The sequence below is a fragment of the Accipiter gentilis genome, chromosome 22 (genome assembly GCF_929443795.1).
Source record: "Accipiter gentilis chromosome 22, bAccGen1.1, whole genome shotgun sequence".
Taxonomy (NCBI): domain Eukaryota; kingdom Metazoa; phylum Chordata; class Aves; order Accipitriformes; family Accipitridae; genus Astur; species Astur gentilis.
The window spans coordinates 12,417,806-12,431,632 of NC_064901.1; the positions used below are offsets into that span (position 1 = coordinate 12,417,806).

At 36.5% G+C, this 13,827-nt stretch overlaps 1 protein-coding gene across 4 annotated transcripts in view; it reads left to right on the top strand.

The window, feature by feature from the left end:
• SPRED1 (sprouty related EVH1 domain containing 1) overlaps positions 1-13,827 on the top strand; it is a 63,924-nt gene that overhangs the window by 11,169 nt on the left and 38,928 nt on the right. The window contains exons 2-3 of one of the 4 annotated variants that reach the window (XM_049825940.1): positions 7,526-7,656; positions 8,011-8,091. The exons of 1 other annotated variant lie outside the window; for it this stretch is intronic. In XM_049825940.1, coding sequence (XP_049681897.1) covers positions 8,084-8,091 — 8 coding nt within the window. In that variant the 5' untranslated portion in view covers positions 7,526-7,656; positions 8,011-8,083. Of the gene's footprint in view, positions 1-491; positions 587-7,525; positions 7,657-7,688; positions 8,092-13,827 lie in introns of those variants that run through there. 2 more of the 4 variants (XM_049825936.1, XM_049825939.1) reach the window with 2 other exon arrangements.

Below are 13,827 nucleotides of genomic sequence, written 5' to 3' on the forward strand. Positions count from 1 at the left end.
TCAGGTTGTCCCTTCTCTTTCCTTCTCTGCTGTACCTTTTTAAAACTGTAGTTTTCTTGCGTTAGTTATTTTGTTATTTGTTTGCTTTTTGTGGTTTGGGGTTTTTTTGGTTTTTTTACTGTTGAAAGTGGCATATCTTTCTGTGTCTTGAAGTATGTTGACTTTTAGAGATACCCATCCTTGTAGGTTTTGTTTTCATTTTAGCATTTTAGGAAGCATTTTTCTGAGCATTTCTCTGTATTAGTGTTCTTGTACAGCTTATCCTGAAAAGCTTCTCTGGAAAATAAGGCACTGGTTAGAGTCTCTTTGAGACATTTTGACTGGTCTGCTGAGCACCCTTACAGGTCTTAATACCAGGGTTTTACCCTTGAGCAATGCTAGCAAGAAGCCTGGTTTTTGCCACTCTGGGACAACAAAAACATAACCCAAATGAAAACATGTGCTTCCTTTGCTGTAGAAAGACAGAATGCTTCCCACAGGCTACGAGTTCATCCTTCTTTCAGCAGTGAAAGTAGAAGACATTACAGAAGTGTTGAAAATCAATGTTGAGTGACTTCTCCACTACAGAAAAGTCAACTTTTTTGAGGTTTGTGAACAAATCTTCCTGAAGTAGAACTACAATTATATGTATAGCTTCTTTTTTGAACAAAATAAAGATGTATGGATTAGACTTGTGGAAAAACTGGAAGTAAGTTTACCTCATCTGTTACTTCAGCTGGTTTTTTTAAGCCTGAGCAGCTACTGGGAGGTATAGGATTGGCTTTTCTATCTTTTATCAAGCTATCTATCTGTGCCGCGTGAGCTTGATTCCCCACAACTTAAGCTCAATGGATGAAGTAAAACCTTAAAGTAAGCTTTAAGGTCCTCATGCTTCTTTCAGCTGGAGAGTGCAAACAATAAGCTTTGATCAATGTATCATCCTAAGTAAGGCATGATGATCCGAATCTCTGCCATGTGGTTCAGGAAAAGATCGTTTCAGTGGAGAGTAAGAGATATCCTAATTAACTTTCACATGTCAAAGGAAGGAACAAGTGTCACTTTTCAAAGGCAAGAGTAATTTTGGCCAGCTTTTCTGAGGTTGCTTCACAGTTTGTTTCCAAGGCAGTTACAATCAGATAGTGCAGAAATCATAGTATCCTACAATAGAAAGGATCTGCTTTCTGTATTTTTTGTTTCTTGTCTAACTTATAGTTAGGTATTTTACAGTGGAGAAAGCATAACTGTCATTTCCCAGTTACAGCATTAATATCTATGATCTAGGGTGTATTTGGTGAGGGGATTTTTTGCAGTTCTGCTATTCCTTGGCTGAGACAAATATTCCCTTATTTTCTCTATATAATAAAATGGTACATTTGATTCCTGAGAAATGCAGTCTTAACAATTAAGTTGAAAGCTGCTGTTCAAGCTTTTATCGTTAACCAAGAAAATCAGTTTGGTTGTATCAAGTTTTCAGTAGGATGCAATTTCTATTGTCTTTATTTACACTGGAAAATGGTGTTCTCCAAAGGACTATTTTTGCACTCCTCCACAATGAGTTCTTATTACAGCTCAGCAAATAACTTTGTCAGGAATTGCCTCTGTTTAACTTTGGAATATGTCCTTTGGCAATAACAGAGCTGGTCAATAAGTAGGAAGTTCTCTTGGTCTAACCCCTTCTTTGTGCATTATTCCAGTAGATCACAAGAAACTCAGATTGATACTTACCAAGGTTTAAATAGCCAGGTAGTATTTGTATGCCTTTAACTTCCATAGGGAGCATGATCAGAAATCGCTCTAATATCTGACAGTAGAAGTAGGGAGGATTACACGTTACTTCTGTCTATCATTTTTTTTAAGATTTGTTTTTTCTAATGATAAAACTTCTGTTCATTCATCTTTAGTCTCTTGAGCTCCATTATATACCACTTCCTTAACAAAGGAAAATGTTTTGTGCGTGGTTTATTCATTTCAATACATACCCTGGCAGCAGCAGTTACCCAGTCTGGTGGTTAAGGCTGCTACTAAATGAGGTTCCAAGATCCATAGGAATTAAGTTGAATTTGGTATTAATGATAGTGTTTGGGATTGCATGAAATTATCTGTCTGTAGCTCTGAAGGTCTGGAAGTTGATGCTCCTTTGTAAAACTATGCAGAAAAGGGTACTCACAAGCAAATCTTTATAATTCTGTGGGTATTTTTAAGAGATGTAAATCTGAACTTCTTTTCAAATGCCCCCTCCCCCAAATGGTATGAAGTTTTGTAGTGGTAGTGCTATGGGTGCATTTGTTTTAATGGTTTTTGGTAGACTATTTACATAATTTGAAATACTTAACTTTTCAGAATGGGGTTGGGGTTTGGTTTTTTTTCAGATCCTGTCTATTAACCTGTGAAGTATTTCAGAATAAGCTGAAGTTGCATAAGTACACAGGCCATTTAAAATACAAGTGAAAAGAATTCCATTAATGGCCTGCATTTTACCAACACTGACAAATCCAGTTTCACTAAATAAATAGCACTGGTGCTGTCATTTTGACACACAAAATAACTTTGTCTCTATGTAGTTAATAGCCACCTCTTAAAGCATCTAAAGCAAATTTACAGTTGAGATCAGTTAATGAGGGAGAGTGGGAGTAGATTTATTTAAAATCCACTGAACTTAACTGCTCACTTGTTTGCTTTTTAATAGTAAAGCAGATCTGTGGTTTGAAATCATTTGGGGAAGTTTTTGTGACAAGGCAGATGATGGCTCAGAATGGCTTGAAAACTACAGAGGGGTCAGCTACAGTTTCTCCTTTCTGGGAGACTGGAAATCTCCCTTTGAAAATGTTCAAGAAACTTGATACCTGACATATTGAAGATCTTCAGAGATGCAATTAATATCTGCACAAAGTGTTCCAAGGGCATCACAAATTAATAATGATTTAGTACTATGTTTTATTATCTTAAGGTGTTAATGGTGCTATTACTTTAAGATATTAATGCTTTACATAAAAACATAAGAATTGCCATAAAGGATTTGGCAAAAATTCTTGTCGACATCCTTTCTCTGACTTTTCCACTTGATATCCTTGGTTAAATTCCATATGCATCTGTTTCCTCATCAGGAAGTTCGAGCTGAAATATATTATTTGTTTCTTTGGTTGAAAACTTTACCATGTGGTTGTTTCATAGGACTTCATTTTAGTTTAGTTTTGGATGCCTTATCTGTTCCTAATACAAGTGTTGTGTTTTCAGGCATTCAGAAGTTGGAGCAAACTGAAATTGCTGTGCCAGATTATTCAGTTTTAATCTTTTGGTATAGTTAGCTGTTCATGTTTGCATTTTAGAAGGTGAAATTAGTCTTGGTATCTAAATGGAGTATTTCAGAGCGTTGTGTACTGTATGGGTATTTATTTTCTTGAAATGGTTTGTCTCACAAGAACTATGTGAATAAGGTGATGAGATAGAACGGTAAGCATGATGTTTTAGGGAAAAACTTAGCACTTCAGTTTTGTTGGGAAATGCATTGAATTTATGGTCATGTCAGTGTCAGCTGCTTGCCTTCTGATGCTGAAGCAATGTTTTAGCAGAAGGATTAAGGGGATTGGGAGGTGCTGGTGCTCTTGGGCTTTGGCCTTGAACAAGGACCTCATGAAGTCAGGAGGGGATGGCCTGTGTCGCCTTCCTTTAGTCTCCATTCAGTCAGGGCAGGCTCATTAATACTTAGAAACTGCTTTTTTTTTTAAAGAACACTGCTTTACACTAGATACATCTGAGGTGCAGACAAAGGATTTATTGATTAAAAGTTAGGTAAATACTTAAAAAATTATCCGTCTGTTCCATTTACCTGTAGGTCTGTCTTGTAATTTTTGTACACAAAACAAAATGGGCTTAGTAGAAACCAACTGAATGCAAGAAATTTCTAACTGGTTATTTGGGCCAAGGCAATACAAACTGTAAATGTGAAATCATGTGAGTATGAGAGAGCTGCTGAGTATTTTAAATTACTTTTTTCCCCCTCAATGCTGTTCGTGTTGTTTGACTTCTTGTAGACAATTTCTTAGAAGTAAATTATACCAGGGCTGTTCTTGTTCCATGCAACACTTTGTCAGTTGTAAAATCTTGATGATGTACCATCAGTGAAACTGTCTTATTTTTTCAAGGTGGGATTAGAGAAATGAAGGTATCAAATGAAAATAAGGGGGAGTGGGGAATGAAACAGCAAAAGTAAACCTGCTGTAAGAGCTTCCTATGTCTACAAAATACATTAATTCTTTTCTCCTTATTGGAGCTGGGCCTTCTGCCAAGAGAGATCTGCTGTTCCAGCTGGGGCTCGCAGAAGCAGTAGTGACTGCAGGAGGTGATACACACCATTCTTTTAATTTTCAATGGCATTGACAGTTACCAAAGTTCCCTTTCTTTGCTCAAGTTTATCCTTGCTAGAAGTTTAAATGAAAGGCAATAGAGCCAGTAAGACAATATTGAAAAGATAAAGACGACTGACAAGGAGAGAAATCTAAGGCCTAGTTTTAGGTATGCATTTAAAAGTCAATTAGGCAAACTACTGGCATTAAGTTTCTAAAATTATTTCATATGCTTGTCTTGCTTTGAGAGCTCTTCTTGTAGCAGTTTTAAGCTTTTTCATTGTAGTATAGTACAGTGAACATTAGAGTCCTTTATTAAGACTGCTTCTCATATTGAGTTATTGCCCTGTCACCCAGTGTGTTGAGTTCTGCAAAAATACCTAGTAAACTCCACAGCCTAATTGACGTACTGTTTGGAAGTGTTGGAAGCTATAGATAGTTTGTCTAAGAATTCTTCCAGTCCTACCAGTGGTATCTATGGCACTAGTAGGAAAGCATTTCTAGGCAATTTTTATTGGCTTCACTTGTTAGCTTTCTTGTTACTTTTAAAGAATGCCCAAACACTACTCTGCAACTTTAAAGAAAATGCAAAGAGAAGTTTAAATGTCTCTGTGGGCTATGCAGCTGCCACTCTTTACATGAAGAATGACAGGCTTCACCAGAATGCCTGGTTCTCAAGGCAGGAGACCATGATGCTGAAACACATTAGAGCAATGTTATTTATATTCTGCCAAAAGCAATTATCCTGCAAGACTTATAAATATGTGTTAGCTTTTATGTGTGTGATAAACTCTACAGACTTCCACAGAGATCTGTAGGTCTACTCAGAGTGATATATTTAAATTTTTGCAGGACTGAAGCCCAAGTGCTTGCATAAAAAGATGTTTCTAGTTGCAGGCATATGCTGATTATTCAGTAGTGTGGCAGAAGTGTTTCTTTGGGATTGGTCTGTTACGATTAGGATTGTTTTACACCAAGGTAGAGTTTTTACATTTAATAGTATTTGATAAGAGTTGTTTTAAGAAACCTGTTTTGATCCACCATTGTTTCTTTCCAACAACTTCTTACAAGCTCCCAAGGGCTCTTAGCTGTCCAAGAACCCTACTTTTAATTTCTGTAAATCCTTTACTCTTCCTCCCCATGAAGATTTATTACTCCTTAGAAGTATCTTCAGTTAGCTACTTTAAGCCCTAAAAGTAGCCTTGTTCTGTGCTGTGTCTTTTCATCACCATGTGACAGAAAATGAGCTCCACTGTTTGAGGGGAAAGGCCTGTACTTTGGATCTTGGCTACCAAATAGAGCAGCTTTTCTGTTCGCCCCACAGCTGCTGTTAATGTTTCATTCTGCAACTGCTAGAGGATGGGCAAGTAACCATCCTCATATGAGACAAAAATATAACTCCATTAGTCAGCTGGCGTGGGTTGTTGAAGCAGAAATACAGGCAGTATTTTCTCCTGGTGGAGAAAAATCCATCACATCCTATTAAAGTTGCCATTAGCTGACTATGGGGGAATGTACATTTCCTGAATCCATGATTGCCTGTTCTCCTTACTTTGATGGCTGTCTACTTTAAAACTTGTAATTTAGTCATAACTATTATAAGATCATGTTACATCTCTGGGGTTAAATCTATTTGACATATAATCTGTCTGAGAAAAGCCCTTAAGAAATAATGGTGCTTGACACTAACTGAACCTTAAATTATTGTGGCGTGAATTAGAAAACCTTGTTTCTAAGGAGTTTCTGTGAGCTTTCTGGAATCTGTATCGCCCTGTAGCACTTCTAAGATTTAGTATTTTAACTTTTAAGACTATTTAGTATTTTAACACGTTGTTAAACATGGATTTTGAAGTTTCTTTGAAAGGTGGGTTTATTTGGGGTTTTTGTGATTATTTTTTTTTGGTGGATTTTTTTACAGCTGTCTTCTGAAGGTTGAAAATGTGATGGGCTGCTGAAATCTTTGACATCCTCTTGTCAATATTCATTGTAAGGTTTAAGTGAGGGAGAGTTGTAACCCTTCAACTTTTTCATGCTAACATTTGAACCCTTAAGGTTTTTGGATGTTTAATCTTCATAACATGCAATTATGACATAAAGCAGAACCAAGAAAATACAAAGGTGCCTTCTTTTCATAGCTGCTTATCAATGAAAAGAAAATTGTTTTTCTTTGTTATTCTGTAAGTGGCAATTTTTAGTCATGTCTAGAGCAGTGTTTCAGTAAAGGATGAGTTTTTCTCTCTAAGGCAAATACAGATGTGGTCAGACTTCTGCTTAGCTTAGTTTAATTTAGTGCTTAGAGATTTTGTTAAAAATCTCTTGGCCATCTCATTCTTTATTTCTTTAATTGCTTATGTTTTGGGTTTGGCTTTTCTTTTTTTATGTAGTGAGGACAGAGAAGAATGTTCAAATCTCTTAAATTGAGCAGGATGAATATTTAACCTTAACATGAGGAGTAAATGGTTTTGGACAGTAACACTTCTGGTATTAGTATATCAAATGTCATGGATCTCTGATTGCAGATTACAGGTTCATTAACAACTTTAAATCAAAGGCAGAATATTATTCAGTCTTACCCTGCATGGCCCATGTCTGTCTCTACATTGTGTACAATATTAAAGCTGAAGAAGAAATGACGCAATGGCAAACTGTGGTCTAGTTTTGATTTTTATTGTAGTTACATTTTAATATAGGCAGATCCTGGGTGTATCTCCAGCTAGTTGGCAGTTGTCTATCTCTGGTGATTTTCGTGTTTTGTTACGGCAGGTAATGGGCAAGTTTTATGCTGCTTTCGGTTTGCTCCCTTCTTCCTCTGATATAGTTGCTGCTTGTTATTCTCAATGATAAGCTATCTATGTGGTAGTAAAGAACTTCAGAGCATAGTAGTGAACAGTAAAGTTAAAATAATTAGGTTACTGTGTTACACAAACATAACTTAGTTACATACTTAATGACTCTACTAGTTGAATTAAACTGAAAGGTAAAAATTATGCAGCTCCAGCTGAGGGAGCTATTTTCTGTCAAGTGAGTTCCTTGCATATTCATTTAAGTCATATTCCCTAAAACTTGGTATGGAAATGTAGACAAAATTTGTACTATTTTACACAAGAACTTGGTTGCTGGCCTAAAAGCTGTTGTAAAATGCAATGATTATTTTGTAAGATTGGAAAATAAAGTCTTTTTAAAAACCTGTTTTAACTTTCCAGAAAAGGAAATGAGCAAGATCCTATTCCAGTGTATTTGATCAGAAAATCCTAGTTTTACCGAAGAGCTAAATACAACTTCATGTATCCAAAGGTTGGGCCCTTATGAGAAGCTTATCTGCTCTTTTCTGCGAGTGAGTAGTGGAATTTCTCCTGAGGTGCTGTGTCTGGGGGTTGTTTTCCTATTGGATTTTTGCACTTTGGTGTTCAATAAAACTTTAATGTTTTCCCCTCACGAAAGGAAAATCCATCTCTGCTACATTTCTGGTTGGCCTGCCTCTTCCTGGCAGCTTCCAGGCAGCTACGGAGGTTTCTTTTCAGCTTTCAACCTTTCTCCTTTTCAGTTTCACTCTCCTGCGAGTAGGCTTATCCTCTGTATGTGTTGCTCATTAAATGGGCACTGTTTTTCCTTCAATACAGTACTTTTCTTTATGTCAAAGCCTTCCTGTGTGCTGAATAACGCATCTAAGTCTTTGTTTTTTCTCCAGACTACTGGAAGTTGCATGTAGGCAGCTGGCTAGTTCTGTGTATGGTGCAGAGAGGAACTGGAACATGCTGTAAATGCTTGTGTGAGTATGGACAGGGCTGCTCTTACCCTTGAAGCAACATTTTCTATAGTTCCTATCTATTACTTTAATATATGGCAGAATTTAGTAACTGGTCTCTGTGAACACGGAGGTGTGAACGCTGGTATCTGTAGGCTTTCTCTCTTACCTGGATCTCTTCGGATTGGGTTGGTAGGGAGCTTGTTTTGCCTCTTAAGAATTGAAAGAGATTGCCATATGGTCCAATATAGTTCATGTACACAACCGTGATCCAGTAGAGGAAAGGCAAAATCCCAACCCCCCTACTGCTGTTTCAGAAAGGAACAGACAGGAGGAAGTAGGAGTGAGAACAGATTTCTGGATAGATTGGTAGGCAGTGGGGTGAATTCTTAGCACTTCCCACCAGAAGTTTATTCTAATAGGCATCGGGTTTTAACCATGTAACTGCTGCTCAGGAAGCTGGAACATGAGGATCAAGAGTAAATGCATAAATAGACTTATAGGGCTAATTTAAAATTAAAATGATAAAAGTATTTATTTCATATCTGAAACAGGGCTGTGATGCTCACAGCCTCTAGTTGTGTGAAGTTAATCATGCCGTGATTTTTTTGTTTTCAATTTCTGTGTTTTTTCAAACTTTATGTACAACTGAATGTAAGCACTGCTGGCTGTATCTGGAAAACCCTACTGTAGCAGTATGCTGACTGAATGCGACTTTCCAAAGATTCACACCTGATGGAGGAAGTGTGTGTATAATAGATGAGTGACTGAAATATGTCAAGTGCAACAGAAGATTTTTCTTGGTTTCTAGGTCTCTTAAAGCAAAGGGGTAATTTTGTCTATTTGTTCCTCCTGTACAGCATGGGAACAAGTGGAGTTTTATGTTGGACGAATGGCTACACTATTGGTCATCAGTTTCAGACTGATTTAAACCAGAGTTAAAGCAGTAAACAAAACAAACAAACAAAAAAGCAAACTATTTAGAATTAAAATTTGTGTATGGACTAGAGAACAACTTTTATGGCTTTCCTCTGGATTAAAGATGAAATTATATATAAATGCCCCACCCCCTTCACCGCCCCAATGAACAGTCTTTAAATAATTGTGAATGATGAAGTATAGTTTTGGACTGCCGCCGAAGGGGATAGTTTGCATTCATCTACACGGCCTTGGCCTTAGATCTAAGGGGCATGTGACTGCAGGTGATTGGGGGCACCGGTCTGTCAGAATGATCTTTTGGGGATGACGGATTTTGTGTTTCAGTTGTGCAACCAGCTCACTTCACAGTTGCATACTGATTTGAGTTAACTCAAAAGAAGTAGTAGAATTGTGCCCCAAGTCTGGAGGAGGAGAAGGGGGTAGGAATTCAGTCTGGATTTAGGTAAATAGGTTTAGTTGCCTTCCCATTATCCCACAAAATCAAATCATTTTGCTGCAGACCTACAGATGCTGAATCACAACTCTACATGTGTGACTGTTCAGACATCTCCTATAAATAAAACCTTGCAATTAGTAAGGAGCTCACAAAATGAGAGATCTATGTAGCACTTCTGTGCTATGCATAGTATACTGTACTCGTATAACTGTTCAATGGAGCATTGCCCTTTAATTTGTCTTGTGGAGATATATTGTCTGTCTGTGGCAAAATGCTTGCATGAGTGTAATCTGGAAGCTGTTTTTCTTCTGAGTGCCAGTGTACTGGAACCCAGTGTTTAAAGCTTGAAATTAATGGATTTTGCATTTCCTTGCATTCTCAACAAATACTGAATAACCTTCTGTAAATAATGATCCTTATTAAAGGATGAATAGCTGCAAAACTTGAAGGGGTTTAATGTATTTTTTTTTCTTCTTCGTCTTTTGAAGAGGGGAGATTTGTATTTCCTCTCACTTGTGTGCTTGGCATAATAATGCAGGAGCACAAACAAAAAAAAAGTGGTGACAAGCAACAGTGGTTCATGATGCCAGTAGTACTGCAGTTTGGAAAATGTGTTGTACCAGTAAATTGACTAATCTCAATTAAAATTTAAAGAGTCTCCATTACAAGCAGTTAGTTAACGGTATGGTCATGTCATCAATTTTTGTTATTCCTTAAAATGAATAAATGTTTTCTAGCAGAAAAGGTTCATTTGTCAAATGAATTTTTCTAGGTTGTTCTTAAAGGCTACTTTTCTATTTTAAAACTTTTTTTTTGCATGATATTTCCTTGAATATTGGTAGCTGCATCAATGAAGATGAGCTGATGAATCACTTCAGACAAATCACATTTGTTTGGTATATATTAAACTCCTTCCAAATACAGGTTGCTATAACTCCTTTCCAATAAATGATCCAGACTGAATACTCTTAACCTTTGCTGAGTCTTACTCAAGTTTGCATTCAGACTTCTAAATTCATACAGTTGGACTACAATCTTTAGCATTACTTTATTGTAAAATTACTGTTTTGTGAGTATAAAAGTTTGGCCAGATATGCTGTATCAATGTTTTAATCTGCAGCAATATAGTACTAATTTCTTTTATCTCCGTGTTGAAAATACTAGGTTTTACATGGATTAATGATATCAAAATTAAAAGCTACATGTAGGTTACATGTGCTTCTAATTCATTCTCATGTTGCGATGTATTTTCAGTTATATTTTTTGAAAACTGTGGTTTCTCTGCATCTCAGCTTTCACCACATTGTGGGATAAACTTTCTGCAGTGTTCAGAATATCGGGTTTCTATGCAATCAGAGTTAATGTCCTTGCATCTTCTGGAATCGAGGGCTTTCCCTTTGTGTATTCAGTCATTACATAAAACAAATTCAGTTTGTTTTGTTAGTACATAAACTGGGCTTTACTAAATATAAAGAGGGCCAAAACCTCTCACAGTAAGAATTAGAGAAAGAAAATATATGTTTCTTGGGAGGAAGAAAACTATTCACAACTTCATTACACATTTGGTGCTCATCATTCCACACACATGAAGCAAAAAAAAAAAAGGAGGAAATTTAAGACTTAAGTTATGTTGATGCTGCAGAAAGAGATCAAATGTGCCAAATTTTGTGACTTAAATTCTAGGTGCTCATATTGCTAATTGTGGCTTGATCTCAAAATACATATATAATGTAGAGAAGCAGTCAAGCTCCAGCTGGGCTGCAATGTGACTGACCCCTTTTTCTGATACATACAGACTTCTGTGAATGAGAGTTTGGCAACAGTTGCTGACAGTGAAGCAAACACTCATACACATGTTCAGACACTGCTCTGGAACTTGTGTTGAAGTATTGTGCCTACAGAACCACTTGGAGCAGTTATGAGATAGCCTTGTGACCAAAATCAGTCATTTACTGATTTAGGTTGGATAATCGTTCTGGGTTGAAATTAACCTTTCTTCTGGATTACTCTTGATTCGTATCAGCTTCCCAATGTTGATCACTGCAAAGTTGCAGAAGCAGTGGAGAGAGTGCATGGCAGGAATAAATGATGAGGGCAAGAGAAGGATGGAGAGTGCTTCTAGCAACAGTGCCAAATCACATTACTTTAAAGTGCTTATAACAATAATGCTAGTGCAGGTATGAAAGTTGCCTTGGACTTGTTAGTAGAAGACAGTGTAGAACTGTCAGTAGTTTTGTATTCTCTCACCAGTTTCTGTTAAAGGACCTCCTGAAATCAGGCTGCAGAAAGTGGTTACAGGCAAGATAAGAAGAAATCTGTGTGCTATGCATTTTCATCTGTCTCTGCTTACTCACTGTAGAAATGTTCCTTAGAACCTTTCTTTCCACTGCTTCATGATCCATAGCAGTTTTCCACCTGTGTTACTTGAAACTATTAATATGATATAGATGTAATACAATAGCTTGTATTTGTTGGAAATTACTTAATCCATATACAGTTAAAAATAAAAAAAAATCAGTATTTTACTGTGGTTTTTTTTTTTATTGGAACCAATCTAACCAAATCTTTACTAGTTTAGATTTAGCTGCAAGATTTTATACTTCCCTTTTAATGCAGAAAAAAAATCAGTGTAGTATAGAAAGCCATAGCATAAGAATTGTGTGCTGAACAGTGATATGGTTTGTGATTATGCTTCTGTCATACAGTTAAAACCAAATACTTTGTGTTTGTGCTGCACACATTGAAGAAGGGCACTCAGTTTTTCTTCATGTGCTGTATTGTTTGGGAAAAGGAGATGCTGTTTCCTCTCCCCTCTCCTACCCCCCTCCCCTTTTTTTTTTTTTTTTTTTTTTTACTTGGTAGGGAAGAATTTATTCAAGCTGTATTCTCCCCCCCGCCCCTTCCCCTTGCCCCGATCTTTTCATGTCACTGGCTTTTGAAACCTCTATTACTTCATTTTTGTTACTTGAGTTCTGGCATTTTTAGCTCTCCTTTCTTCCCCTTAAATAACTCTTGGGCAATCTTTTCTTTTTTGTGTTTCCTAAAGAAACAACTGTGTCAGCTGTTTTTCTTTAAACATCAGCTTTTTATGCGGAATAGTCAATATCGGTTTTTTACTCAGTCTTTTGTGAAAATGCCTCAAATAGATGGTTGCATTGAGTACCGGTCACACAATACTTCCCAGTCAATAGATGGGTGAAGAAAACAAGGATGAGCTACTTTAGTCATCAAGTAGTTAAAATTGCAGAGTGATGGTTCTAGAATCATTGGACTCAATCATTTCTCTCTTGATTTTTCTTTTAGTCATAAAGTTTTTAAAAATAATAATAAGTCTTTAGTAACTGGGAGGAATGGATAAAAACTACAGGCAAATTAATTCTGTCTAGGAATTACTGCATGACTAGAGAACGTTCTTTCTTCCCTTCAAACACAATAACTTCCTGATGTTTGAGCACCCAAATTCAAGAAGCAGAGCCCTCAAAACCACTATTGTACATCCTTTATGTAAAGCTCACATGTGATGAATGCATTCCCAATGTTGGGTTGTGAACAAAGTCTACAGAATTCTGTCAGATGAACTTTTACGATACAGCCAGTACTTTAGGCTTAAATTCCTAAATAGTGAAAATTTTGGCTCAAAAATTAGAGATTATTAGTTAGCATCACTAAAGAAGTTACTTGTAATATGTTATTGGTCTTTAGACCTTGCTTTTCAGGATGCATAATAAAATGCTGATTGCTTTTCTTTAGCTGGTAAAGCAGTTAACGACTTCTGGGTTTGGGGGATTAGTTGGACAGTCTCATTGCAGATAAAAGTACTCAAAAATTAATTTTTATTTATCGTAAGGGAAAATTATTTGTAATTCTCACTGGTTTAATAGTAGACACTGTGCTTGGGATATGAATAGAGAAGGTCCTTTTGTTACTGGAATAAGAGCTAAATTCCATAACAAAACGCATGGGTACAAATGAAACAGCCAAATTTAGATTCCTGTTTCTTAAGTTTGGTCTTCACCATCTACACCTATTTGTCCATTCCACTAGTTTAATTTCTCCTTGTATTTCTGTCTCTCTAAGCAGAGATACTTAATTTTCTGTTTGTATTTCTTCAATTATGCAGTAGGGATTCATTTTCAGTGCTGTTAAATAGACCACCACAAATATTTGTGGAACAGCTTAGTGTATATCTCATTGATTTAGTAAGATTTTTCAATTTTGTACTTTATATTTTATAAACTATTTTATTATACCATATTTTGTGTAGTAGAAGTGGTAAGTAGCCACTTAAAGTATTTGTAGGGTGGATAGCAATCTGTTTTGTCTAGTAAAACTGCAACATAGGTGTCAGAGCTGCACCAAAACAAAATCTGCCTAATTGTTCCTAC